We start from the raw sequence: 25030 nt of genomic DNA, 5'->3' as shown, positions 1-25030 counted from the left end.
AAATCGCCGACATTGGGGGTTGTGGGGAGATATAGTGGATGAGGTATGAGTATCATCTCTCATGGCATACCTGTCTCGCTATCTATATGAGAAAGCATTGAATATGCCCACTCGAAAAAAGTGATACTCTGGTAAGAGTAAAGCGAAGGTATTTCTCTCCTATGTTAAAAATGATAAGTATAATTTTGAAGGTCAGATTCATCTCTCCCTTTTGAGTATGCTCTGAAAATATATTTGGGCAGGGGAAGGCTGAGTCTCACTTTCCAACTTTCACCAAACCCTAAAAATCTTACGACATCCGAATAAAGCAGATCGCAAAGAGTCCGCAAATATCTTCTCTTTTAATCGGACTTTGTCTTGACGAGTTCCTACAAAGTGTTAAAGCACATACGCAAATTTGAATTCTACAAGAAAGAGAGACACCCCAGCCCATTTCAAGTGCTCACTTATTGTCAAATCCGATCAATACATATGGCCTTGAGGGCCTTTTCCAACGAGCCATTAGCCAAGTGAGGGAGAAAGGTATCACCTGGGTCTGAACTCTGAAGTCCTGCCACAGGTTTCAAATTCTCATCTGATCTCAGCCACTTCAGCTTTACCCAAACTTCAGACACTCTTTGTACCCTTCTTCGCCTTACATCACATCATCAGAGCTGGCATCGCGCCTGGAAGAATTCCGGCGCCCTCGATCCCTTGTTCCTAACTCCGCCCCGAGCAAGAACCGAAAAAACTCTACAAGATACAGAGTCATCTTCTTGGGGCTGTGATGACTATGACAGAGCTTTGCATGCCAGGTCAAAGCGACAAACAGTTAGTGGAAATCTAACAATACAATCATTAGTTCGACACCACAACTTGCGATGTCAATGTGGAAGGGTAGTCCTTTGCGGCTGAAGCTGCTCTACATGGACTGATAGAGGGAAAACCTGGGACATGCACGTGTGCGGTCTCTGGGCCATGTCTTCCTGGATGAGGCACACACACGCGAGGTATCAACCTCAACCACCTGCCAAGCTATCGTGCGGTGGTTACATTGGAGTCCGGAATTTCAATGAATAAGCTGGCTCAAGGTATGATATTTGAATTCTATGTCTCTAATGATGCCATTACTAATGATATAGATAGCATGTATGAGAATAAAGAAACCCAAGAAGGGGCAGCCTGTGGTATTGTACTGCCCCAAGAATATCCAGCCCAAGTCATTGGCACTCGGTGGAAAAGATAAAAACTCCGATGTTCATGTCTCGGATGCTCTTAGCTCAGCAGTTTCCGAAACTAAGCTTCAACTCCAGGGTTCACACACATATCCAATTTCTTGCTCCAAGTTAGCAAATTTCCAATGAGCTACACAACTCGTATCAAGCATTGTGTTCCACTAGTTAGAAATGAAAGATGAATTGAAAATGGAGTACGAGTTTAATACTGATACCCTTGCGAGGATGGACCGACCCAGCTGGGGAACCGATAAAGGCCCCCCCAAGCTCAATACTTCCAAAAGAACCTTTATCCTAGGAGTGCCTTGGGAGTGTTCACGGTAGTATCGCTGATGAGACGGGTGAACAATCATACTAGCTCCCTATAATCATGGTGATGAGGAACCTAAACTCGGGCCGGCACTGATTGATATTTTTGGGACACTGGCTCTCTTGTGTACCTCAAGTAGGCATTTGCCGTCTTTCCAACATAGAGAAAACCAGCAGAGGGGGGGACTTAGAGTCTGCACGGGGAAGACTGAGATGGCCTGATGAAAAGGCAACACATCCCCTTGAGCGCGCTGGGGTTGTTTGGATAGTACTGGTTCGCGGCCCGATGTCATATTTGTTTTTCGTATCCCTAAATGATCAGCAGCATGGAGGTGGCCAGCATTGGGCAGAATATGTGAGATCGAGGGCCACAGAATCAAGCTCTGCATTCAAGCTTTTGAGTCCCTACGGCCGATGGTCCTTGGGAAACTCCAAGACGAGTCTCTTGAATTAGGATAATGGATTGTTAAACTAGCCCAATCGAGCTCTTTGCGATGCTGTTCGTTTCGTTTTCCATCTGTCCAATTTAGCGTTCTAGTGGCGATAGTGAGCGTCAAGATGTGATGTGAGTCCGGCTCTTTTTTGTAATCTAATATGCTCATGTAGATGTCCTTTGGTAAGTAATGATATCTTTGCCTTCATCTCTGTCACTGGATAGCCTTTGCTAACTTGTCTAAAACAAGTGGGGATGATTGGAGTGAGCTTTGGGAAAATCAACGTCGAGGTCATGCGATGGTCAGCGTACTAACTGTAGAAATATGGCCCGAAAAGGACAGAAAGAGAAGGTCAATTGAGACTCGTAGAGAGCAAAAGGGAAGTGCTCATGAACTTTCTATCAGTGGAGGAGGAGCTTCGGGTTTTCCAAATCATCAAACAACTAGACAGTCATAACATGTTACTGGTGCATTACTTGAGCGATAGCATGAGCAAAGATCCAAGAGCGATCAGGGGATGCAAGGTCTAGAATTGAGGCTCTACGAGAGACTTGGTTACACTTCGTGATCACAGCCGATTGGAGGGTTCTAGGGTTGTCGGTCACCCGAGCAAATCTTTCTCGCCATCGAGCCTAGTAGGGCTTACTCCGTACTCCGTACGGAGTACGGAGTAGAGCACTAGCACATCCGTCTCGATCTTGTGATCAGACCATGGTTGACATGGCAGATTTTGCTGTCTTGATTGGGGCTAGCGAGAAAGCCAAAATACGCATGTGGAGATTTGGGTATTCATGGCCAACCTGTCAGCTGCGTGTATAAACGCCAAGTTCTATAGCAGTGCTAGTGTTTAGCGAGGCTCGAGGTTATGGGCTACTCCATACTCCGTACGGAGGATACGGCTAGGGACTAATCATCTTAAATAAGCACGGCCTCAACGGAGTAGTGCAGTTTGCCCAATATTGGATAATACGAGATCGAATTTTTGCGGAGTACCGACTACAAACGGTGGGGTTTAGATGATTTCCAGGCGCCGATCCGAATGCAATACATCCATACCATGCTATATTGACTCCCGACTAAACTTCATCTGGCATGACCTTGGAACCCTACATTCTATTGGCTTAGCGATATGACTCAAGTCTATGTGGCAAAAGGGATGCTCAACAACACCTCACGACGTCTGGAACATAAACGTCTGCTGTTGTTTGCCTCTCTCGGCAAGATGTTTGAAGAAAATGTATGCCAAGCCCAGTGACGGTCTCCGACAATTCGAAAAGAAAGGGCCGAGGCCTGCTGATTCCCGAGGACTGTCGGGACATGTCGCTCGCAAGCTTGTTTTTTTTTCGTCCGAGTGGACCGATTCCAGGACTCCAGGATATTCATTGCCACAAACGCCACTTGGTGTGCGTCTAACCATTTGGGCGTTTTATGCCGAGCAATGGTTGGTGGTCCCGTGCCAATTCTCTAGCCCTCAGGCGGGGCCTACCCCCTTTTAACGATTCCAGTCAGGCCAGCTGCCAAGACATCACGGGTGACTCTGAAAAGTTACTAGCTGGGGAGTACTCCGTACGGAGGTATGAGTGGGCAAGAATGGCCACAGACACTTGAGCGTGTCTCTTGACCCATCTCCGTGGCCATCTCCGTCTGGGAAGTGTCGCCTCTAGTGACTCTCAGCTCGGCCGGGAGTAGCGAGATCGTTTCTTGTCGTCGGTCCAATCTCCATCCCAATAGCGCTCTGTCCCGAGAGTTTAGATGCATCTCAATCTTGCTTTGGTGCTCGTGCACACCTACCTCAGCGCACGGCTTGGATTCAGTGGGAACTCCGGGGTACATTGGGAGATTCGGGCCGAAATTTCATGGAGTGTGATGGTCGAAGGAATGGCCTATTTCCACCATGATCTAAGAGGGTAAGGTCAAGAAAGTCCCCTAAATCATGCATATGCATCTACATCATGGGTTATAAATACAGTACATTTTTCAAATACATACAGACCATTAAATACAGAAACAGGTGTTAGTTGCATATTAAAGATTGATTCATCTTCCTCGTTGGTAATTGAATTACCCCCCCAGGGAAGGTTTGTGGCGTACATGCATTAGGGGGAACCCTTCCCTGTCCTGACAGGGTTGAGCAGCAGCTACCAAATGAGGCTAAACCGACCAGAAACAGCCTAGTGGATTGTGGGGGAACGGGGGAATGGGGGAGGACCCGTGAACGATCCAACACGGAGTGGCCTCCGCGGTGACAATGGCCTCCGTGCAGTGTTTACTAGCTTTCCCCGACAAAGGAATTGAATATAGAATTCCAACGCATCATGCAAAGGATCATTTTTGGAACACACGCCGTTCGATGGCAAATCCATATCTATCAATAGACAAAACAAACCCTCAAAAATAATAATTGGGCACGTCGCCAGTCACATGGAAAGGCGTGTCGAGTAAATGAAGCAATCTTGTTCAGACCATGTGAATATGTAGCTAGCATTAGTCTAATGCCATTTGTAGTAAGTATTTGGCCTGGAATTCTAGGCTCGCGAGCTACTTGTGAATTGAGACTAGCTAGACAAATTCGAAAAGGGGCTTTTTGGCCCCAACTGTTTCAACCTTCTAAGCCAGTTTCTAGTTTTTCTCAACGGGACACAGGGCCGGCTATCCAGGTATCAGACCTTAATTTCTTTCAATGCGTGAATCGAAATTTGACCACTCTGGTGGAGGTAATAATGGTATGATTGGGGAATGTCCCGGTTCCAATCAGGACGCGGAGGTATTTGGAAAAGCCACCAACTGGAGGCGCCTATTCCTGACAAGGACAGGGGGGACCGGGGTCACAAGGCAAACGGAGTCTGGGGAACCGGAGACTCGACCCAAATCCCGAAATGGATTATAGTGATATTTCTCTAATTACTCGATCTGACATGCCGACATTATTATAAGAACCACATCCTGCCCCGCTGCTAATGGATTTCACGATTCATCGCCCCAGTCCCCGCTCATCACTGACCGGATCATCAACCGAGATCGTCGATTCCAATACTGGGGTCACATCATGTCGGACACAAAGAACGCTAAAGAGGAGGTGTACGGCATCTCCTCTGCCATCGAAGACAATTCTCACGCTGGTCATGGACCGACGCAGCGTCAGGGCGCAAAGACCAAGGAGGTCCAAAATGTCAGTGGCCTTCCCAATGCTTGATTGTGTATGGGCGAAATACTGATCTAGACTGAGTACCATAGGCCGATCTTTTCGCCGCCCTGGAGGAGACCAAGATTGAGAGATGGAGCAAGGAATCATTGCACTTGTACTGTCAGTGACCCTTTTTTGATCGATTAATTGTTCTCAGACACTGACATTCGATGCGACCATTGCAGTCTGTATCTTTGTCGCATTCTGTTGTGCTTGTGCCAACGGTTATGATGGTGCGTTGTTTCATCATCCCCAAAAGATGACACTGACTGACCAAACACAGGATCTCTGATGGGATCTATCCTCGCTATGGACCACTATCAAGCAATCTTCAAGACTGGAATGGATGGCCCCAAGGTTTCTGTTGTTATGTCCCTCTATACAGTGTATGTTTGCTTTCCACCCTACATACACTACGGCAACTGATATGAATTCTTCCCAGTGGCTCCATGGTCTGTACTCCTATCAGTGCTATCATTTCCGACAGGCTTGGCCGTCGCAAGTGCATGTTCATTGGCTCCTTGGTCATTATTGTTGGCTCTGTCATTATCACCAGTGCGATGACTCTGGCACAATTCGTTGTCGGCCGATTTGTTCTCGGTGTCGGCATTCAAGTCATGGTCGTCTCCGCTCCCGCCTACGCTGTCGAGATTGCCCCGCCTCACTGGCGTGGTCGTGCCGTCGGTAAGTATATCTGGATCTTGTCGGAAAAAATTCTATAGATCGATCCTAACGCTAGAACAGGCTTCTACAACTGTGGTTGGTTCGGTGGCTCTATCCCCGCCGCTGCTCTCACATACGGTACCGAGCACATTAACAACAACTGGCAGTGGCGTATCCCCTTCCTCTGCCAGTGCTTTGCCTGTATTATTGTCATTATCTCTGTCTGGTTCATCCCAGAGTCACCTCGTTGGCTCATCGCCAATGGCCGCAACGAAGAGGCCGAGGCATTCCTGGTCAAGTATCACGGCAATGGTGACCCCAACGCTCGCTTGGTCCGTCTTGAGATTGAGGAGATGAAGGAGGGTATTCGAATTGACGGTATTGACAAGAGATGGTGGGATTGTAAGTTTTGCACTTCCGACATTCAGTACGATTTATCGCGATAGCAACTGACCAAGATTCAAATCTCCCCAGACCGCCCATTCATCACCACCAAGAGTGGACGCTGGCGTTTCGCCCAGGTCATCATGATTTCCGTCTTTGGACAGTGGTCTGGAAACGGTCTTGGTTACTTCAACGCCACTATCTACAAGGTCATTGGATACGAGTCCAGCTCAACCCAGTTGTTGCTTAACCTCGTCAACTCTATCGTTTCAGCTATTGGTGCATTGACCGCCGTGCACTTCACCGACAGAATGCGCCGTCGCCCTGTTCTCATCTTCGGTACTTTTGGTGAGTTTTGCGGTTTCCCCTGAGACTGTGAGTATCAGCCCGGCTAACCAATATACAGCATGCGCTGTCGCCCTGGCCATCAACGCCGGTATTCTGCAAGAAGTCGCCAATACTGGTTCCATCGGCAAGACCAAGGGCCAGGCTGCTCTCGCTTTCTACTACCTTTTCAACGTGATCTTCTCGTTCACCTACACTCCCCTCCAGGGTGTCATTCCCGCCGAGGCTCTGGAGACAACCACTCGTTCCAAGGGTCTGGCCCTGTCTGGCTTCATGGTCTCCAGCATCAGTTTCATCAGTCAGTTCGCTACGCCCATTGGTCTCCAAAACATTTCTACCAACTACTTCTGGATTTTCGTCGGCTGGGACGTTCTCGAGTCCGTCTTCTGGTACTTCTTCTGGTATGTTTCATCCAAGTCCAGCCCCAATCCTCCCACATCTCGAAACCCTTTCAAGCTAACGTATGCTACTACAGTGTTGAATCTCAGGGCCGTACCCTCGAACAGTTGGAGTGGGTCTACCAGCAGCCCAACCCTGTCAAGGCTTCCCTCAATGTGCACAAGATTGTTGTTACAGACGATGGTACCGTTACCGAGAAGATCTCGGATGACGATGCTTGAATAAAGCTTCGCTTGATGGGGTCTGTCGGCATGTCGCACGTGTGGGTTGGACATGCTGCAGCAGAAAAGGGGGACGTTCTACGAGTTTTGGCCAAGTTGTTATATATCCGCTTTCAGCCTTGTGCAGGAAGAGGGATTTGGAAAGTTGTCTAATATCGGATGTTAATATGGTTCTCGAGCAATGTAATCAGATACGAACGGAATATTTTTCGATCTCAATCTTTTGCAATAAGTCTAGTGAACCGCCTGTTGCCTTAGACATCCTCGGTGTCCCACACCCAGTGGGGATGTGGGGAATAATCTCAGCGGCCCGGACGGATGGCCCCATAAAACAAGAATTTCTCTTAGATCCGTCGAAGTTGACCTAGAGTGGTGACTATAATTCGGGGCAGTGTGTCGGATTGATGCGTGTATATGTGTGGATCACGCCCTTTCTTCTGAGGCGGAATCGGATCGGGTTTTCCCTCGGCTTCCGGCCCGATCTGCCCCAAGTGTGATGACATAATCACCGTCTCGATGGTGGGTTCTGATACGCGCACCATCGATTTTACCACCCACACCATTTTACATAAGCAAATTCTTAGGTAATCTAGAAATCACGGGTATAATCGGATAAAAAGTCATGTGATTATCAACCTCATTTATCAATCTCAGAATATACATAACAGCGAACAACAAAAATTTCCCAATTAGACAATACAAATAATATCAAAACTTCTATATCGGGTATCTCCTAAACGTATACCTAGTCTCTTCACACCCGGAATACCTACTTAGCGCCTTCTACTTCCTCTTTGGGCTACTTACCTTCCCAATTGGGTATTTTGCTACCCGTTTCTACTACTAGGGTATACTTAGTGGTAGAATTAGGTGTAATCCTGCTAGAATAGGCTTAATAAACTATAATAGAGTGATTTTATCCAATAAAATCGACTGATTTAATCTAATAAGATTAGATAATCGATACTTATAAGGAACCTTAGGCGGTAGGCCTATTGAGGGAGTAAAATAACCTGTACACTACCCGATTAGGCTAGTTTGTGGGGCTAGATCATACTGTGTGTGTATTAATTTAATCACTTACTCCGGGAAATATAGTCGAATAATACTATATAACCAATTAGTATCTGCTATTTTATAATCAGCCCAGTAAATTGATAGATGAGGTTGATGATCACATGACTTTTTATCCGATTATACCCGTGATTTCTAGATTACCTAAGAATTTGCTTATGTAAAATGGTGTGGGTGGTAAAATCGATGGTGCGCGTATCAGAACCCCTCGATGGTTTCATGATCGTGACACGAGATATCAAGGGTCGCATGTTAAAAATTCCTCATACATCCTCATCGGTACTTAGAGCAAGAGGAACACCATCTGGCTTCGCGTTCAGACGGCCGAGCTACCGTCGAGATGTCGTGAAAAGCATTAACGGGGAAATCGTGTCGAGGTTCTCAATAAGCGGGTCCTCCAGGATCAAGTAGTACATATTGCGCATGTGCCGTTAATCTTTAACCCTAGTTCAGTACCACCAGTTCCATAACAGTCGGAATTGGTGAAGTAGCAAGTGAGCAATCAGAAGAGAAGCCATGAGCTCTTTTGAGAGTTGCAACCCCTTCAGCATTTGTACAAGCTGAATAATCAAGTCAGAACATTTTCGTGATCACAGTGAGACAAGAAAGATGATTATCCATTGACCGCAACCCGGTTGGCCGCGGAGACTTGAATATAACAATTTGTCTGCACTCCCTAGGTATGCCCTAGGCACTTGTAGATAATCACAACTTGCCGATGTTGGAGCTGTGAATTTTGCGTGACGGTGTGAGAATCCCGATCTCCGCTCCCGCGCCGATCCACCCGTTCTGCTTATCTGCAGAATTTTGCATTCAGGTGCCATCGAAGTGCAACTGTGACCTTTTGCCATTTCATTCTGAGTTCAAAATCCACAAATCACTTCATATCAGTCAAGTCTGCTGGTCGTCGCGTGCAACCCGCCTTCATATAGCCAGACCTGAGCAGGCCGCAACCCCAACACCCCAACCTGGCTCTACAGCTAGGCCTTGCGCGCGAAGATGCCCGACGAACGAGGAGAATTTCGCAAAAACTCATTAAATGAGCCTTCTGGCTATCTTCCTGATGCTGAACCTTCGAACTCTCACCAGGGAGATCTCGCTCGGGCGATCACCAACCAATCAGCGATGGAAATTCCAAAGAGCTTGCTGCATGAGATCATGTTCGTCGCCGTGGTTTGTGCTGCCCAATTGATGACACAGGCAGGCCTTGCCATTGCTATTGTACCCCTTCATATCATTGGGGATGGCTTCCACGTGACCAATCCCGGTCAACTAAGTTGGTACGCAGCCGCGTACAGCCTGACGGTTGGTACGTTCATTCTGGTTGCAGGGAGACTAGGGGACCTTTATGGGCATAAACTTATGTTCATTGGTGGCTTCGCTTGGTTTGGGCTATGGTCTCTTCTTGGAGGGTTCTCGGTATGGTCGAACCAAATATTTTTTGATATTTGTCGTGCATTTCAAGGAATCGGTCCGGCCTTTTTGTTACCAAACGCCCTGGCTATTCTGGGGCGCACATACCCAGCTGGCCCTCGAAAGGACATGGTGTTCAGTATATTCGGTGCGACCGCGCCAGGAGGGTTTATTATTGGAGGTGCCTTCTCGGCTTTGCTAGCAGAGCGCGCCTGGTGGCCATGGGGATATTGGATCATGGGAATTGTCTGTATAGCATTTTCGGCCCTCGGCTTCTTCGCTATTCCCGATTCACAACCCCCGAAAGTATCAGTTCAAATTCCATGGTGGGTCAAATGTGATCTACTAGGGGGCTCACTCGGTGTAGCCGCTCTTATTCTGATTAATTTCGCTTGGAATCAAGGCCCAATTGTCGGCTGGCCGACTGTCTATGTCTACGTACTTTTGATTGTGGGTTTCCTATGCCTAGCATTATTCTTGTGGGTCGAGTTCCACGCAACATGTCCCTTACTGCCTCGGGACGTTTTCTCTGAGGAGGTCGCGTGGGTACTAGGTTGTATCGCTGCTGGTTGGTCCAGCTTTGGAGTTGTGGTTTTTTATTTCTTCCAATTCATGGAAGTCATCAAGGGCGATGCACCCCTTTTGGCGCTGGCAAAATTCGCACCGGCGGCTGTGTCCGGTGCAATCGCTGCAGTTACGACTGGCTTTATTCTGGCTCGAGTGCCTCCTAGTGCGATCATGCTCATAGCTATGTTTGCATTTACAGGTGGTCAAATTCTTCTGGCCACACTGCCTGTTCACCAAACATACTGGGCTCAAGCATTTGTCATTTCTGTCTTGACCCCATGGGGCATGTAAGTATATCGCCTCCTACCGCCTAGCCTGCTGATTACCTGGATGATATGTCTACAATAAGCTGACCTTTCATCAGGGACATGTCTTTTCCATCTGGAACGATTATACTCAGCAATAGCATGCCACGGGAGCATCAAGGACTTGCTGCCTCACTCGTCAACACCATTGTGAATTATTCGATATCGATCGGTCTCGGCCTTGCTGGAACTGTCGAAAGTCAAGTGAACCGCGGTGGCACGGACACATTCCGAGGTTATCGTGGTGCAAGCTACATGGGTATTGGCCTTGCTGGTCTGGGAATTGCCATTGCGACAATGTTCGTCATTCGAAGCATCACTAAACGTGACAAAACCGACTCTCCAACCGCAGTGGATGCTTCGACCATGGAAGATGGGTTATGAGATATCAATATGACGGGTCCGAACGCATCAATGCAGCTGCTCGTTTGTAACCAGGAATCAAGCCATGGAAGCCGAACGGGTAGCAATTTAGGAAACAACTCGAGTCTTCATCCAAAAGACCTTGTTCAGCTTATTAATGAGGCATGGCGCCGAACCATTCCTTTTTCTGGATTCCGGCACTCCAGAGCCATTTTTTACTGGAAACTTTATAATGTATAGCCCTAGATAGGAAATAATCTCCCAGAACAGGATATCCATCTCCTGAAAAGCTTTTCCACTTTTATCCCAAGAAAAGAACGATCATACGTTCCGCACCTAACTTAGAAGTCTTCAATGGCGAACGCACGGCATGACAATACTGCTTCATGGACTAGGTCGCCAGTAGTCGCAATTCAGATGGGGCACAATTGCATGGGAATATTTATTCGCAAGTTGGATTTATTTCATTCTTTCTGTGAATTCGACAATCATGCGATAGGTCAATGATCCAGGTAAATCCTATGAACTAGCATACACCCTTTTCGCCTTCCCAGCGAGTGCCTCCACAAAGAATTCTCGGAAGGAAATGGGTGTGAAGTCTGGATAGAGGCTTCGGGCATTCAGATATCCCAGATACTCCGCGTACTCAGGCCTGTTGTCCTTGCGTACATACTTACTATGCTGATATTCGGAAAGATAGAAGAAAGTACGCTTCATCGGATCCTGAGGATCCTGGGAAAGAGCAGCTTTGGCCTGTGCAAGGCCATGTTCGATCTGCTCGATTGACATCTGGCAGTGAAGTTAATAAGCTATGCACTATGAAATATGTTATTTCCAAAAGGAATCAGCATACCTGAGTCGATTCAATTTTCTCCCCAGATACCTCCTCGGCAATACGGTAAATTTCATTCTCGCTCAGAATGTCCCCAAATGTGTAGACGTATTTGTTCAAAGTTCGATCATCGCATATTATGCGCGCGACAAATCGGCCGATATCACGTAGGTCGGTCAGAATATTTGGGGCTGTGCCATCGTCATGAATAATGTTCATTGGCGACACCGATGCATAGTCCACTTTGCCGGAAGGGAGGGAGGGAAATGAGATCTGATACCAGAACCCAACATCTATGATAGTATAAGGGATGCCGAGCAATTTGATGTCATTGTAAACTTCCTCTTTCTATTTTATTGGTCAGTTCATCTCAGTTCACGTTCTTCATTTACCGCAATTCGTACCTCGTCACGAAGTAACATAGCGCCTTGTGGGGGTGCGATCGTGATGAAAGCGCATGGAACTATTCGCTTGATACCTGCCAACTTTGCGGCTTGAAGTAGCTTTTTTTGTTGCACCAAGTCGTTGGGTCCGATGGCGCTAATAAGAACATCGACACCAGACAGTGCAGGGATGAGCTCGCTGGATTCATTGAGATCAATGGCCCAGGTCTTGATGCCTTGCTCTTGGATCTTCTGGACCGATGGTTTATTGATTGAAGCCGGTCGCACCAAGACTTCAATATTCTAGGAAACGAAGAGTAATAGAGTCAGTCATACGAACTGATCCTAAACAGTCAACGCAACTCACGAAGTTACCCGACTCTTGTAAGCCTTTCAGTATGGAAGTGCCAGTCTCGCCGGTAGCTCCAAGTAGGAGGACTTTCTGTTTGACGGCCATTTTGCTGCTTGGAATTCCAGGGGTTGATAGTTAAAGTAAAAGGTTTACGACAAAACAATCTTGTCATCAGAAGTCCTGGAGAACAGGCTGAAGCATTTATAGCCCACGGTGAGTTGCCCTAAGTCCGGCGGACCGGGCGTGTCAACTACCAAGTGACAATACAGTGACGGGACATAAATGATTATGCACTTGGTCCCACCGCGTCCACTATCAACAGTACGAAGTACCGTCTTCCTAAACATATAATCTCCAGAGAACCACGCTAAAATAGCCCGTGAAGCCGCTTTTGTTGCGTGCAAAAGGTAGTAGTTGAAATTTTCTAGACCTTTGACTCTAGTCCTCTCATCATCTGCTACATTGGTATAGATAAGTAGAATAACGAGAATTCTTTTGGCTGGCATAATCTTATGTGATTAAAATCGTGTAATTATTCATGTTCACCGATACCTCGGTCGGTAATGAACCCGGGGCCCGAATCCTCCTTGACTGATCAAGGGTCCCATCTATGTGCATAAAAGTGCAGTGGTTGATTAGTCATCTATTTACATTCGTGTTTTTGATCATACATGTTTATCAGACAGTTGGATATCATTGATCTCATAGTACACCATTGTCATACACCCAGATTTCTATCATAACGAAATGCTCAGTTATCGCCAAGCATTCCTACACCTTGTAGTTGCGTTTAATGGCACTAAAGACCCACGATCATACGTCAGAGCCATCTTCCATAGCTTTTGCATGGGAACCATGTCGGTAGGCTGGACGTGATTTCCATCTTCTCCAGCCGGGCGTAAAGCACGTCTGGAGATACGTTGCCGTCATCCTTTCGATCAAATTGGAGATTCTGAATACCAAGGTCAATATGAACGAACTGAAACCTACCTTTGGACAAGGCCCTCGGCCTCGATGACGCATACCTTAGCCTCAAGCTTGTCAATATCCAGCTTGTCGTCTACACGCCACGTTAGCAAGACATCCACAAACAAGGGCAGAGAGCTTCAAGGGACATGCCCAAAGGCTTGGCATCAATTGGACCCAAAGGTTGAGCGGCAGGCCAGGGCTGAATTGCCCTGTTGGCCCTATACCCTCTATGTGCTTGTTCGAATGCTTCTTTTGCTCAGCGATAACGCCAGAATCTTTCTCAGAGGCAGAACAGATGATGTAGTTTCCCCCATCATCATTGGGCTTGTTCATAGTAGTGAGGCCCATTAGGGATGAATGCGTGGCTATTAAGTCTCAGACGTAATGTATTGCCTTGTACCTAGGAGAGAAAATTATCCTGCTTCATGATAAACTCAGCGCACCGTTCCGCAATCATATAAATGGACGCCGATATTGAGGCGCCCCCACACCGGGGAAGCACACTTGCATCTGCAATTCGCAAGTTGCATACTCCAAATACCTTCAGGTTCTGGTCTACTACACCCTCATTCTTTGTAAGACCCATCCGGCACGTGCCAGCAGGATCATAGCTCCCTGTCACCAGCCTCTTTATGTACTCATCGATTTCTGTATCAGTCACTGTCCTCCAAGCATCCTTCTGTGGTGGCAATACCCTTGTAAGCTTTTTCTTCGTACTCTTGCTCTTGTTCTTGTCCAAAAGACCATCTAAATACTCCAAACCCATCCCGGGAGCCATGGCTAACGGTGCCGGATATGGATACCCAACCTCAGTTCCCGCAAACTCGTCTGCCAACCGCATAGCGAACCGCACTGCCTTACGTAGTCGGGCGCTGTCGCGAGCATCGATCAACAATGGGAGGGTAATTTTCAAAGGCGCCTTTGGGTCAGAATTGGACGAGAGCTCAACGCTGCCTGTGGTGTGGGGCTGCACAAGTGCTGCGTACCACGTCATACAGGGTACTCCGGGGACACCATGCTCGATCAGTGTACTCAGCGGGGCAATCAGGATTTCTAGATCTGTCACTTCCTTTTCGCCGTCTTCGGGAGGAACCACCGTCATTGTTGCCTCATTGATTGAATCCGAGTGCAAAAACGCGGCGCCCCATTGGCCGTTAGAGGCAAGCACACCAGTCCCGGAGAAGAGCCACAGTAAAAAGTGCCATAAGATAGCCACTGTCTGAATAATATGCAGTGTGTGCTTGAGTGGGAGCTCTGTCATGACTGGTACAAGGATATGGGTGGTCAAATGCGCACCCACTGCGGGGAGATTGTGTAGCACGGGGATATTGTGACCGGACAAATGGTCCTTAGGGCCAATGCCACTATTGGCGGTTAGTATCACAAAGTGAGGCAATCTAGAAACTGCGACCAACCTTTGTAAGAGCAGTTGTGGCGTGCCGAATACGCCACTACAGAGAATCACCTCTTGTTGAGCCTTGACCAAAATGTCTGCACCACCTTCCCGTTTGATCCATATGCCTGTAGCACTCGTTCCGTTATCTGTAAACTCGAGCTTTGTTGCAGTCACGCCTGTACACACCGTCAGTCGTCCCTTCCTCTCATTCACAACCGAGGCACTCAGCCACGCTGTCAAGGCAGATACTCTGTTCCCATCTGCATCCACCGAGACCTCGCTGCGGGTATATCTCTGGGTGCCTCGCTTTCCCCCTCCATCACCCAGTCCTACTCTTTCCATCGCAGTATCCACATATGACATGAGTCCTATATCACCCGCCCCTTTCCGCTGAATAGCCTCCTCAACCCGCTCAAAAGCTGGCGCTACCTTTTCCCAGCTCCATTCATCTAGTCCCAGCTCACGCGCCCAACCGTCGAATTCGGGGCGGCCGCCGGGGCTCCATACCATGGAGTGAGCGCGACTGGTGCCACCTAGCATTTCGCCGGCCAGGAGTTGCACACGACGCCCGCGCAGGTGCGCGTTTGGTTCGGCGTTGTAGCGGACGACCCCGCTCTGCAGGATACCAAGTAGTGGGATCCGCGAGAGAACCCCGGCATCGATGTGACCCTTGTCTAAAACTAGAACTGAGATGTTTGGGGAAGCGGAAAGGCGGTTTGCGATCAGACATCCAGCCGTACCGCCTAAGGGGTGGGTTTGGGTTAATGGATTTGATGGCTTTCGCTCAGGGGAAGTGAGACGCACCACCGACAATGATGTAGTCGAACGTCTTTCCGGCTACATCATCCACTGTCTTCTCTGGATATGTTGAAAAGGGCCACATTGTGCCTGAGATTCATCCCTCGAGCAGAACTTTGGAGTTTCGTCTTGAAGATGAGGTTGGCTTGAGGGCGGTGATGCCGGTCTATCCCCGATGGGATCACTGTCCGCTTTCGTCTTGTGTTGTACCTCCGTAAACTGGGGGTATGGACAGATAAATGGAAAGGTGAAGTCATGCCTCAAGTCAGAAGTATATGTCCATTCCTATAATATAGGCCGTCGTAATTTTACAGAGGTGCTGGTAAATATATCCCGGGGATGTATTTTACAGCACAGAGTGGGACCTTTCAGTATTACAAAGTTCCCTACGGACTGCTCTGTGCTCTCACAGCCGTCTATTACGAATAACCACAGCCAGGCCACATCGAAGGGCGCGGCAAAAGAAACCCAAAGTTTAGTTTTCATTAGAGCGGACTGTGATTCAGTAAGTCTGAGATCCTAGAAAGAATGGCAAGTCGCGTTACAGAATATCCAAGCTATGGACATCCGATCCAGTCGCGACCTGGGTCCAGCACACAATCAGCAACCAACAAAGTCCTAGACACTCCAGAAATCCTGGAGATGATCCTGGCTCGGGTGGATATGCGTACGCTTCTCACATCTGCACAACGAGTCTGTCGTCGCTGGGTGAACCTGATCAGCCAGGCGCCGTCAATCCAAAAGATCCTTTTCTTCACTCCAATCAAAGACTCCGAATGGGGGGTGGGAGAAAAGACAATCAACCCACTATTGACAGAGGCATTTCCTTCTATCTTTCCCGCCAAGGACACTGGGAAACACCATGAAGTTCACTTTTCCGACTTGACCATGAACAAAGATACTTCGACTATGTTTCGATTTGTACGAAAGGACGCAAGCTGGCGCAAAATGCTAGTTCAGCAACCCCCGGTCTCGGATATTGGACTTCTCAATGTTTCCCACGGAATGATGGGCGATCATGTTGTTAGCTCTACTATCTCGGTTAGTTTCTCGTCTACACAACAAGTTGATTTCACAGTCTCGGGTTGCTAACATGTCATATATAGGCAGACAAAAAGATGCAAGAGTCCGGATACCATGGCATTCGTATGGAAAGGCTCTTCGAGCTGCTACTCACGCTATATTTCTCGGATTTCATCACAGTACAGGTGTATTGGTCTACTGGAGATCTGGGATCTTTCAAATCGAGCTTTGAGAATATCCGCGATGAGTTCCATCGGATTATCAACAAATTTGGGTTGGTTGTGTATAAACAAGCGGTAGTTCAGTGCTCTATGGGCGGCTATTCTCCAAATGCCACAGAAATGATCAAGAAGGAGATTATCACTGCATATGGTGAACACGGTTTGGATTTTATTTGCAGAAGAAAGAACATCGAAGAATCGCAGGGTGAAGCAATTAGTTTCCAGGGAGAGAGACAGCATTTGGTCTATATTCCTCGCAATCCTCATGGATACGAAACGTTCCTTTCAACATTTACCTACCCAACAAGCCCGAGTCCGGCGACTGTCGAATAATACCCACACCCCGTCAATATATATCATCAATGTCAGCTATATTTATTCCCATTGATACTATACTGTTTTTACTTTAAGCAAGATTGAAGACTATGATCGTTGCACTAGATTGGTGAAATGAGGTATAAAACAATTCCGTTTGGACAATTGATTAAGCGGATTTTAAGTGCTAAACCACTACCTAGCGTGGAGACTTCCTGTGATACTCCAGTACACGTTGTAATTGTATCCCTGAGCATCGTAGAAAGCACTTAGTTTAATATCCTTTCTGTCGGCGATGGAGGTGAATTCAAGACTAGAATCCCCAGCGCGTCTGATAGAGTCAAGAGCGAGGGTAGGAGTACTGCTCAGTTCTTGGTTGCCGTAATTACCGCATAAGACGGTTGGCCCATATGCAATTGCAACCATGCTAGAATTGTCATTTGCAGCCACCGTACGCAGACTCATGGGGAAACGGATCTCGATGACATCGCCATCAGCCCACTTGCGCGTTATTTGCGCGTATGTTCCGGGTTGCGCTTTAACATTAGGTAAACCTTCTCCATTCAGTCTCAGCTCTGCGCTTGTTGCCCATGCAGGAACGCGAATCTTCATCGTCCAGTCACCACTGCCGAAGACTTCCAGTTTTGATGTATCGCCGACTGGATAAGTCGTAGATTGCTTCAAGGTAATGCCCATCTCGCGCCATGTCAAGACGGAAGACATGAATAAGTTGATGAACAACGTCGAATCATTATAGAAGTAGATAGAGTCCATCAACTTGGTGTTTGTTTCGAGGGCCGTTCCTTGACAACACCAGAATGAGTCGTAGTCTGTACTCCAAGTACCGCCACCCCAGGCGGGACCAACACCCCGACGACCTCCAGCATTGAGAGGAGTGAAGTACGTGACGTGGCCAAAGTGGCTATCAGGGTTCTGCTGACCTAGCAGGTGGTTAAGTAAGGCATTCTCGTAAAAATCAAAATATTTCGAGTTTTCGGAATCCAATAGCCACAGCTCGCGGGTCAGCTTGAGCATGTTATAAGAATTGCATGCTTCACATGTGTCCTTGTCAAGATAAGCGGCAATGGCATTTGGAGCATGGAAGTGCTCGGCTTGACTGTTACCGCCGATGGCGTACGTGTGTGATTGGACATTAATATCCCAGGCGTTGCGGGCAATATCCAAGTAGCGAGGATCTCCGGTGGCTTTATATTGGCGAGCAGCCCCGATCCACTTTGGTACTTGAGTGTTTGCGTGTAGACCGTCGAACTCATCTTTGTTAGCGGCAAGGGGGTCGAATACAATGGCATGATCAAAGCGTTGGGCAACAGTAAGCCATTTCTCGTCACCAGTTTGATGGTAGAGGTCAGCCATGACGTCGTTCATACCGCCGAATTCTGTTTGTAACATCTTTTGCATGGCATCGTAAGTGAAGGATTCGGTACGTTTGTCGACCCACCTGGCTAAAGATAGCAAAACATCGCGAGAGGTGGTGTCGTTTGTCAAGCGCCAGACATCCAGGAGACCCGCAAGAGTCTTGTGCACCGCATAATACGGTACATTGCCATTTGTCAGGGTGCCGTTCTCGAGTTTTGAGAAGTCTGATTCTGGAAACCCAGATACATATCCGTCGGTGAAACCAGCGACCTTGTTGTTGGCCTGACACTTTGCCAGCTCAGTTGCAAAATAGGTGGCTCGGTCATAACATGTTTGATCGCGGAGCACAGCATAGCATTGAGCCCAGGCACTGAGGAAATGACCCTGAACGTGCGAACGGAACGGGAAGTCCGGAGCATCCCAGCCACCGTTCGGCGTTGCTTGCTGTGTCGACAGTCCGTGGGTTATGCGGAAGACATACAGTAGTCTGTCGACATCTATCTCTTTCAAATATCTAAGGGTACGGTCCTGGTTTTCCAAAAATCTGTCTTGAGCCAATTCGACCCCGCCAAGATCGAAGGCAAAAGCCTGGGCTTCGACATCCTTGATATTGAATATGGATCCTCCATTGACAAAAGAAGAAAGAGAAAGAAAAAAGTAAAGCAATATCCCCAAGGGTTTCTGCCAGTCCTTGGGGTGTATCATTTTGAACGGCTCCGATGGGCGGATCTAAAGTCTCGTGAAAAGGCCAGTTGAGCAACGCCGAAGAGACGCACCTAGCTGTTCTGAATTGGTTGAGACATCAGTTCAGTGCTCTGACAATGTGTCCTTTTTAAGATTACATTGTTCCGGTGGGATAGGGTATACATTGAATCTGCAGTGTATACTTGTATAAAATGCCAAGGCCCTCCACAGGAGTATTCCGTATACACATCCATTGCTTGTAGGCTGCTCCAGGGCTGATTTAACCCCCGGAGGTTTCATTGGGCGAGGACAGTTCTTGCGGAGAAATTTCGCCCGGCTACTAAGATGGGATAAATGCCGGAGGATACTTTGTAGATCACTCCATATTTTATATCGCTCGAACCCTTCTCGCGTCATTCACTTATGTTGTACAGTTTTCGATCGTCAGAATATCGAGTTCCATGTTGACCACTAATAAAGAGAGATAAATCGCGCATGATCTCAATATTAATATCGCAGTGTGTGGATCTTCTCCGGTAACCTAAGTTAGCCAAGTGCATTAAAAAATTGCCACATATGACCTGAAGGTACTTTTCTCACTTTCCATGCACTCTATCAACACTAGAGGTATAGGTACAACATATCAAGTACATATCGGGGTAAGCGGCCCACGTGTCCACTTCGCTTATAAGTTACCTGACATTATATGTTATATCCATATTTCACCGGGTATTACATACGGAGCACTCCCGTTCTAGATTAGTTTTACAAAATCTACTTAGAGCGCAATAGAGATACGGTATTACTTCGTACAGGGTAACATTGCCAAGCGCACGTACTCAGCTCCGTACCGCGCTTGGCATTATACGGCACGGGTAGATCTGCCCTCCCGAGCCCAGGTCCATCCAACATCTCGTGATAGACTCATCCCGATTCTCAATTCTATCTCTCGACTGGCTAGCTGAAATTTGCACCCAGAGACTCATGGTAGGGCTCTAAGATTTGAGGACAACCGCATGAGAACGTGATCTAAATCAAATAAGAGATCGGATGGAACCTCGGCCTGCCCACTTTTCCAAACTCCTTCAGCCAGTTAGGATGTCCCCATTTTATGGAACCTGGCTCTGGACCCCATCGCTAACAATCCGGTTCAAGAATATACTCCGTGAATGCTTTTTGAGACAAGCTTAGTGCCTAGCTTCTGGGGGGCTGAGACAAACATCCTGGGAGGCACATCATCCCGAAAAAGTACCTCCGTCTGTAATGGTCATTGGATTCTGTTGAAAAAAAATTCTCCAAGGCCGGGGCTTTTTTTCTTCTGTTTCCCCCCTGAAATACAAAATTTTCACACGTAGCGGCGAGCGAAGATTTCAAATCCGTTTACACTGATAGCGCGCATGAATTGATTGGCCACTCTGGCGCCAACAAATTTAGTTCCGGTTTCGTCGAGATAGGGCATCGGGCTAGATTTATAGTAGATTTCGGGGACCAGGTCGTTTGATATATCATACGGTACTTCGTGTGGATCAAAGGATGCAGGAACCGTCCGCGACAAAAAGGAGGGTATCATGAACATGGTATTTTCTCAAACGCGAGTTAATTATAGTATATTGTGCAAACACATCAAAATCCATCTCGACGCCCTTCTGCACTTTCACGATCGGCTAACTCAATATTCTCATCCCTCACACTGAAGTGCACTGATGTATAAATCTTCAACCCACTCTTCGGATCAGTGGGACCGATAATGGGGTCCTCCTCTCGTTCCCAGCCGCGTAGAACACCCGGAGCAGTATTGTTGTCCTTGTGCGTAATGGTATTCCTCGAGTCCATCCGCCTTGATTTTGATTGCGATCCAGAAGTCCCGTTTGTGTAGGAGATTCCATTACTGTCTTCGTAGGCTGCGATGAAAGATTTGAAGAATGCGCTTACAACACATAACACGCTGATCGCAAGGTAGATCTCCGCTACGACGGTTGCGAAGGCACCGACGAGGATTGGGTCATCGGAGGTGATTTGCAATTTGGTGTAGTACAGGCGCAGACCAGAGAGGGGGATGAGACTGGTGGGAAGTCAGATGTTAGTTGATGGTAAAAATCGAGATGCAGTATGAGCATGGACTCACAGTACTCGGGTCTGGAGAGCTATGAATACTACCAGTTTTTTTGTCGTTGATATCTGGATTTGTTGCACTGCCATCGCAGTAAAGATGAACAGAGAGACTTCCGTGGCGATGTCGATCGCTGTGATCGCCTGCCATCGGGGGAACTATAGGAGCAGGTTCAGTCAGTTAATCACATCCACATACGTAAGATTTTCCCTTATCTTACCAGACTGCTACACTGGGCGACGCTGATATCCATCCATGGGTCATGGCTACAGCGGACTGCTAGTAGTATCACGGACAGGATCGTCCAAGCAACCATTGCAACCAGGTTGATGCGGATAAAGATCTTGTGTATCTGTGAAAAGAGGGTACTGTAGAATAGACAAGTCGATATCTTGGAGCAGCCCAAGACAATTATTGAAAGTAGATCCGCAGCATATCCAGTCTTGAGCATTCGATCGCTTGTAGTTTGACCGGGTTTTGTCCGGATACCCCAACCTTCGTGAACTTGTGCGAGCACTACCGCCGCTTGAGTCGTTGCGACAACCTATCTTGTCGTTAATCCGAGTAGTCAAGTCAAATGCAACCCGCTCTGCGGTGGAATGAACATACTATGAGGAAGCCGAAGGAAACATTATTATGTTGCATAATACGCCGATGAAACGAAACGGAGATTCGTGTCACGAGCGCAACAATCACCAGAAGGATATAGAGTGAAGTGATCACCACGATCAACCCGCTATGGTTATTGGGGTTGTCGGTTGAGAGGGGCGGACTTATGCCGGGAGGCAAAGGCGAAGGGACCGACATGATGGTAGATTGAACATTATTGAAGGTCAACCAGAGAGGATATATTTGAAGACATGTGGAAACAAGGGGGCCATGTAATGAATTATTGGGGCGAAAATGGTTTATTATTCTTCAGGGCGGTAAATAATTACAATTTGGCAGCAAGGGTTATAAAGTGGACGGACAAGGGTTGCAAAGTAGAAGAACCGACTATCGAAGGTCCATAGGTACTCCGTGGAAAGCATCTAAAGTACCTCATCACAATGAGAACCAATCGCATCCTTTCATCTAACATCATTATACATCGGGTGTAAAGGTGGAGATCTTCATATATGCAGTACAATATACATACGGGAGTACGGAGTACGTGATCGCAAAAACGAAAATAATATTAATTAAAAAGTCGTATGAGAATACGACCGAAATTTTCATTTAGCGTCGAATCGCGTGAGATTGGTACTTTGGTCATGGCGCGAAGGCACTAGATGCACCCTTAGCTCTAAGTCTGCTACCCTCGTGTCATCCGCATGCGCACCATGGCGTTGATTCCCTGCATGCCACATGTACACATGCCGGGATCTTCCATTGTTCTTTGCTTTTTCCTTTGTCCTGACAATAAAGTTATTACAATCCAAGTACAGTACATTGTCGGAAATGGAAGTGAAAGGTCCAAGCCCAGAGAGTACAGTCTGGCATACCCCACCTATACAGTGCCCATTCCGAGATCAACTGGTGGATCAAAAGTCCACTATATCCGCCAATCTCCTTTGTTCGACAAAGAATCTTTAATATGATTCAACTATGTTGTATGGCCCCCTTGATCTCTTGCCCCCCCTTACATTCCTCCTTTTATTCTTGATCTCCCCATCTCTTTTGTTTGACATTCCATCTCTCTCCCCCCACCTCCCAGCAGCTCAGTCGCTGCTTACTATGGATTCCTTCAAACCATCCGATTCCGCGGTGCGGGATACGGAGCTGCAATCGTTGGATAGAGATGGTTCTTCAGATCATGATCCAAAGGCGGCAGTTGCCGATGACTGTGACATGCAGCGAATGGGAAAGGCTCAGGAACTGAAGGTAAAATTTCTTTCATACTGCATTGATCTCTATCTAACCCAAACAGAGAAACCTAAGACCTTTGGCCGCTTTAAGTTTTGCATCGGTTTTGCAGGCAACGTGGGAATTCATTCTTATGTTAGTACATTACTCGACATACTGCCGCTGGCCATATCTCTAATTCGTAAAATGTTATCTCAGTTCCAATTACGAAGGCTTATACAATGGTGGCCTACCAGGCTTCTTTTACGCTTATATATGGACATTCATTGGATTTGGTTTCATCATTGCCTCCATCTCCGAAATGGCATCAATGGCACCAACTTCGGGCGGACAATATCACTGGGTTTCTGAGTGGTCCTCGCCCCGATACCAAAGGTTCCTCAGTTACATTACAGGTACGTTGATCCTATGGTCCACCATTACAGAAAAAAAAATCAGCTGATCAATTTCCTTTTACCTAGGCTGGATGTCAGTGTTAGCATGGCAAGCCGGAGCAGCCTCTGGCTCGTTCCTCACTGGAACTATTATTCAGGGATTAATCACCGTTCGAAACCCTGATTATGACCCCCAGAGCTGGCAGGGCACCCTGCTTGTATTTGCCATGGTCCTAGTGATCTTTATCGTGAACGTCTACGCATCTGATTTGATGCCAATTCTCAACAACCTCTTGATGGTTCTCCACGTTCTCAGCTGGGCAATCATCATTATTGTTCTATGGGCTATGGCTCCTCACCAATCCGCCGAAGCTGTCTTCGTTTCAGAGTGGAAGAATATGGGAGGTTGGTCCACAATGGGCCTGAGCGTGATGGTCGGACAAATCTCAGCTATCTACGGCTCTCTCAGTACGTAATGAGTAAGCTCTAACATATATATACGATATGCTAACAAATCTCTAGGCTCTGACGCAACTGCACATATGTCCGAAGAGGTGAAAGATGCAGGTCGCAACGTCCCCGTCGCTATTGCCTGGGGCTACTTTAGTAACGGCCTTATGGCCATCGTCCTAATCATCACTATGCTCTTTGCAATGCCATCAGTGGAAGCCGCCCTGGATGATCCTACTGGCTTCCCATTCCTCTATGTTTTCCAACAGGCCACCTCAACGGCAGGTGTGAACGGACTGTCGGCTATTATCCTGCTGCCTGTTATCTTCAGCAATATCCTCTTCAATGCCTCCACCTCCCGCCAAACCTTCGCCTTTGCCCGTGACAATGGCCTTCCATTCTCCAAGTGGATCGGCAAAGTCGACCAAAAGCGCAAGATTCCCACGAATGCTATCATTCTGTCCTGCATTATCAGTTGCGCGCTATCCCTCATTAACATCGGATCAGAGACTGCATTCAATGCCATTATCTCTCTAAACGTGGCCGCATTGATGTACACGTACATCATTTCAATTAGCTGCGTCATCTACCGCAAGATCTGGCATCCCGAGACCCTCCCCCACCGTCGATGGGACTTGGGACGTTGGGGACTGGGTATCAACATCGCTGGTCTGCTATATTGCTGTTTCGCGCTCTTCTGGGCGTTATGGCCAGGTGATGTAGTTGTCACGGCAGAGAACTTCAACTGGAGCGTGGTTCTCTTTGCGGGAGTCTTTATTATAAGTCTTGTGATGTTTGCTGTTAAGGGCCGGAAGGATTACGTTGGACCGTCGGTTATTGTCCAAAAGACCCGGGACTGATGATGTATATCTATCACCCCTGTCTGTTGTTCACAAAAGGCGAAAGGCCAGAGATAGAGGAAAAGAGTTGTATTATTAGAAGGCGGCGATCTCTTAGAATTATATTTTTTCTGTAAAAGAACCCATGTTTTTCCCCCTTCCCACCGAGTAGTACTCAACTAGGATT

General features: G+C 47.5%; 8 protein-coding genes across 8 annotated transcripts; 4 read left to right on the top strand and 4 right to left on the bottom strand.

The window, feature by feature from the left end:
* Positions 1-5003: 5003 nt before the first annotated feature.
* N7500_008306 (uncharacterized protein) lies at positions 5004-7153 on the top strand (the record flags this gene model as incomplete). Its single annotated transcript, XM_056679450.1, has 9 exons — positions 5004-5126; positions 5192-5261; positions 5327-5374; positions 5425-5527; positions 5584-5825; positions 5886-6206; positions 6279-6536; positions 6595-6934; positions 7009-7153. The coding sequence occupies 9 exons, from the start codon at positions 5004-5006 to the stop codon at positions 7151-7153; spliced, it is 1650 nt and encodes a 549-aa protein (XP_056529822.1).
* Positions 7154-9226: 2073 nt separating this feature from the next.
* N7500_008305 (MFS transporter) lies at positions 9227-10896 on the top strand (the record flags this gene model as incomplete). Its single annotated transcript, XM_056679449.1, has 2 exons — positions 9227-10494; positions 10572-10896. 2 exons carry the CDS (start codon positions 9227-9229, stop codon positions 10894-10896), a joined length of 1593 nt encoding a protein of 530 aa, XP_056529821.1.
* Positions 10897-11394: 498 nt separating this feature from the next.
* Positions 11395-12547, bottom strand: N7500_008304 (aromatic alcohol reductase; the record flags this gene model as incomplete). Its single annotated transcript, XM_056679448.1, has 4 exons — positions 11395-11664; positions 11729-12055; positions 12112-12393; positions 12458-12547. 4 exons carry the CDS (start codon positions 12545-12547, stop codon positions 11395-11397), a joined length of 969 nt encoding a protein of 322 aa, XP_056529820.1.
* A 1264-nt stretch (positions 12548-13811) lies between these two features.
* Positions 13812-15690, bottom strand: N7500_008303 (GMC family oxidoreductase; the record flags this gene model as incomplete). Its single annotated transcript, XM_056679447.1, has 3 exons — positions 13812-14775; positions 14827-15481; positions 15612-15690. 3 exons carry the CDS (start codon positions 15688-15690, stop codon positions 13812-13814), a joined length of 1698 nt encoding a protein of 565 aa, XP_056529819.1.
* A 443-nt stretch (positions 15691-16133) lies between these two features.
* N7500_008302 (F-box protein) lies at positions 16134-17182 on the top strand (the record flags this gene model as incomplete). The annotated part of the gene is made up of 2 exons (XM_056679446.1): positions 16134-16646; positions 16712-17182. The coding sequence occupies 2 exons, from the start codon at positions 16134-16136 to the stop codon at positions 17180-17182; spliced, it is 984 nt and encodes a 327-aa protein (XP_056529818.1).
* Positions 17183-17359: 177 nt separating this feature from the next.
* N7500_008301 (Six-hairpin glycosidase) lies at positions 17360-19246 on the bottom strand (the record flags this gene model as incomplete). The annotated part of the gene is made up of 1 exon (XM_056679445.1): positions 17360-19246. The coding sequence occupies one exon, from the start codon at positions 19244-19246 to the stop codon at positions 17360-17362; it is 1887 nt and encodes a 628-aa protein (XP_056529817.1).
* A 1602-nt stretch (positions 19247-20848) lies between these two features.
* N7500_008300 (uncharacterized protein) lies at positions 20849-22142 on the bottom strand (the record flags this gene model as incomplete). The annotated part of the gene is made up of 4 exons (XM_056679444.1): positions 20849-21287; positions 21351-21493; positions 21556-21879; positions 21945-22142. The coding sequence occupies 4 exons, from the start codon at positions 22140-22142 to the stop codon at positions 20849-20851; spliced, it is 1104 nt and encodes a 367-aa protein (XP_056529816.1).
* A 909-nt stretch (positions 22143-23051) lies between these two features.
* Positions 23052-24864, top strand: N7500_008299 (Amino acid/polyamine transporter I; the record flags this gene model as incomplete). Its single annotated transcript, XM_056679443.1, has 5 exons — positions 23052-23198; positions 23245-23315; positions 23379-23575; positions 23642-24022; positions 24077-24864. 5 exons carry the CDS (start codon positions 23052-23054, stop codon positions 24862-24864), a joined length of 1584 nt encoding a protein of 527 aa, XP_056529815.1.
* Positions 24865-25030: the final 166 nt, after the last annotated feature.

This window comes from Penicillium coprophilum (assembly GCF_028826855.1).
Source record: "Penicillium coprophilum strain IBT 35676 chromosome Unknown utg000005l_segment0_segment0, whole genome shotgun sequence".
Taxonomy (NCBI): Eukaryota; Fungi; Ascomycota; class Eurotiomycetes; order Eurotiales; family Aspergillaceae; genus Penicillium; species Penicillium coprophilum.
This window is presented reverse-complemented; position numbering and strand designations above follow the sequence as displayed.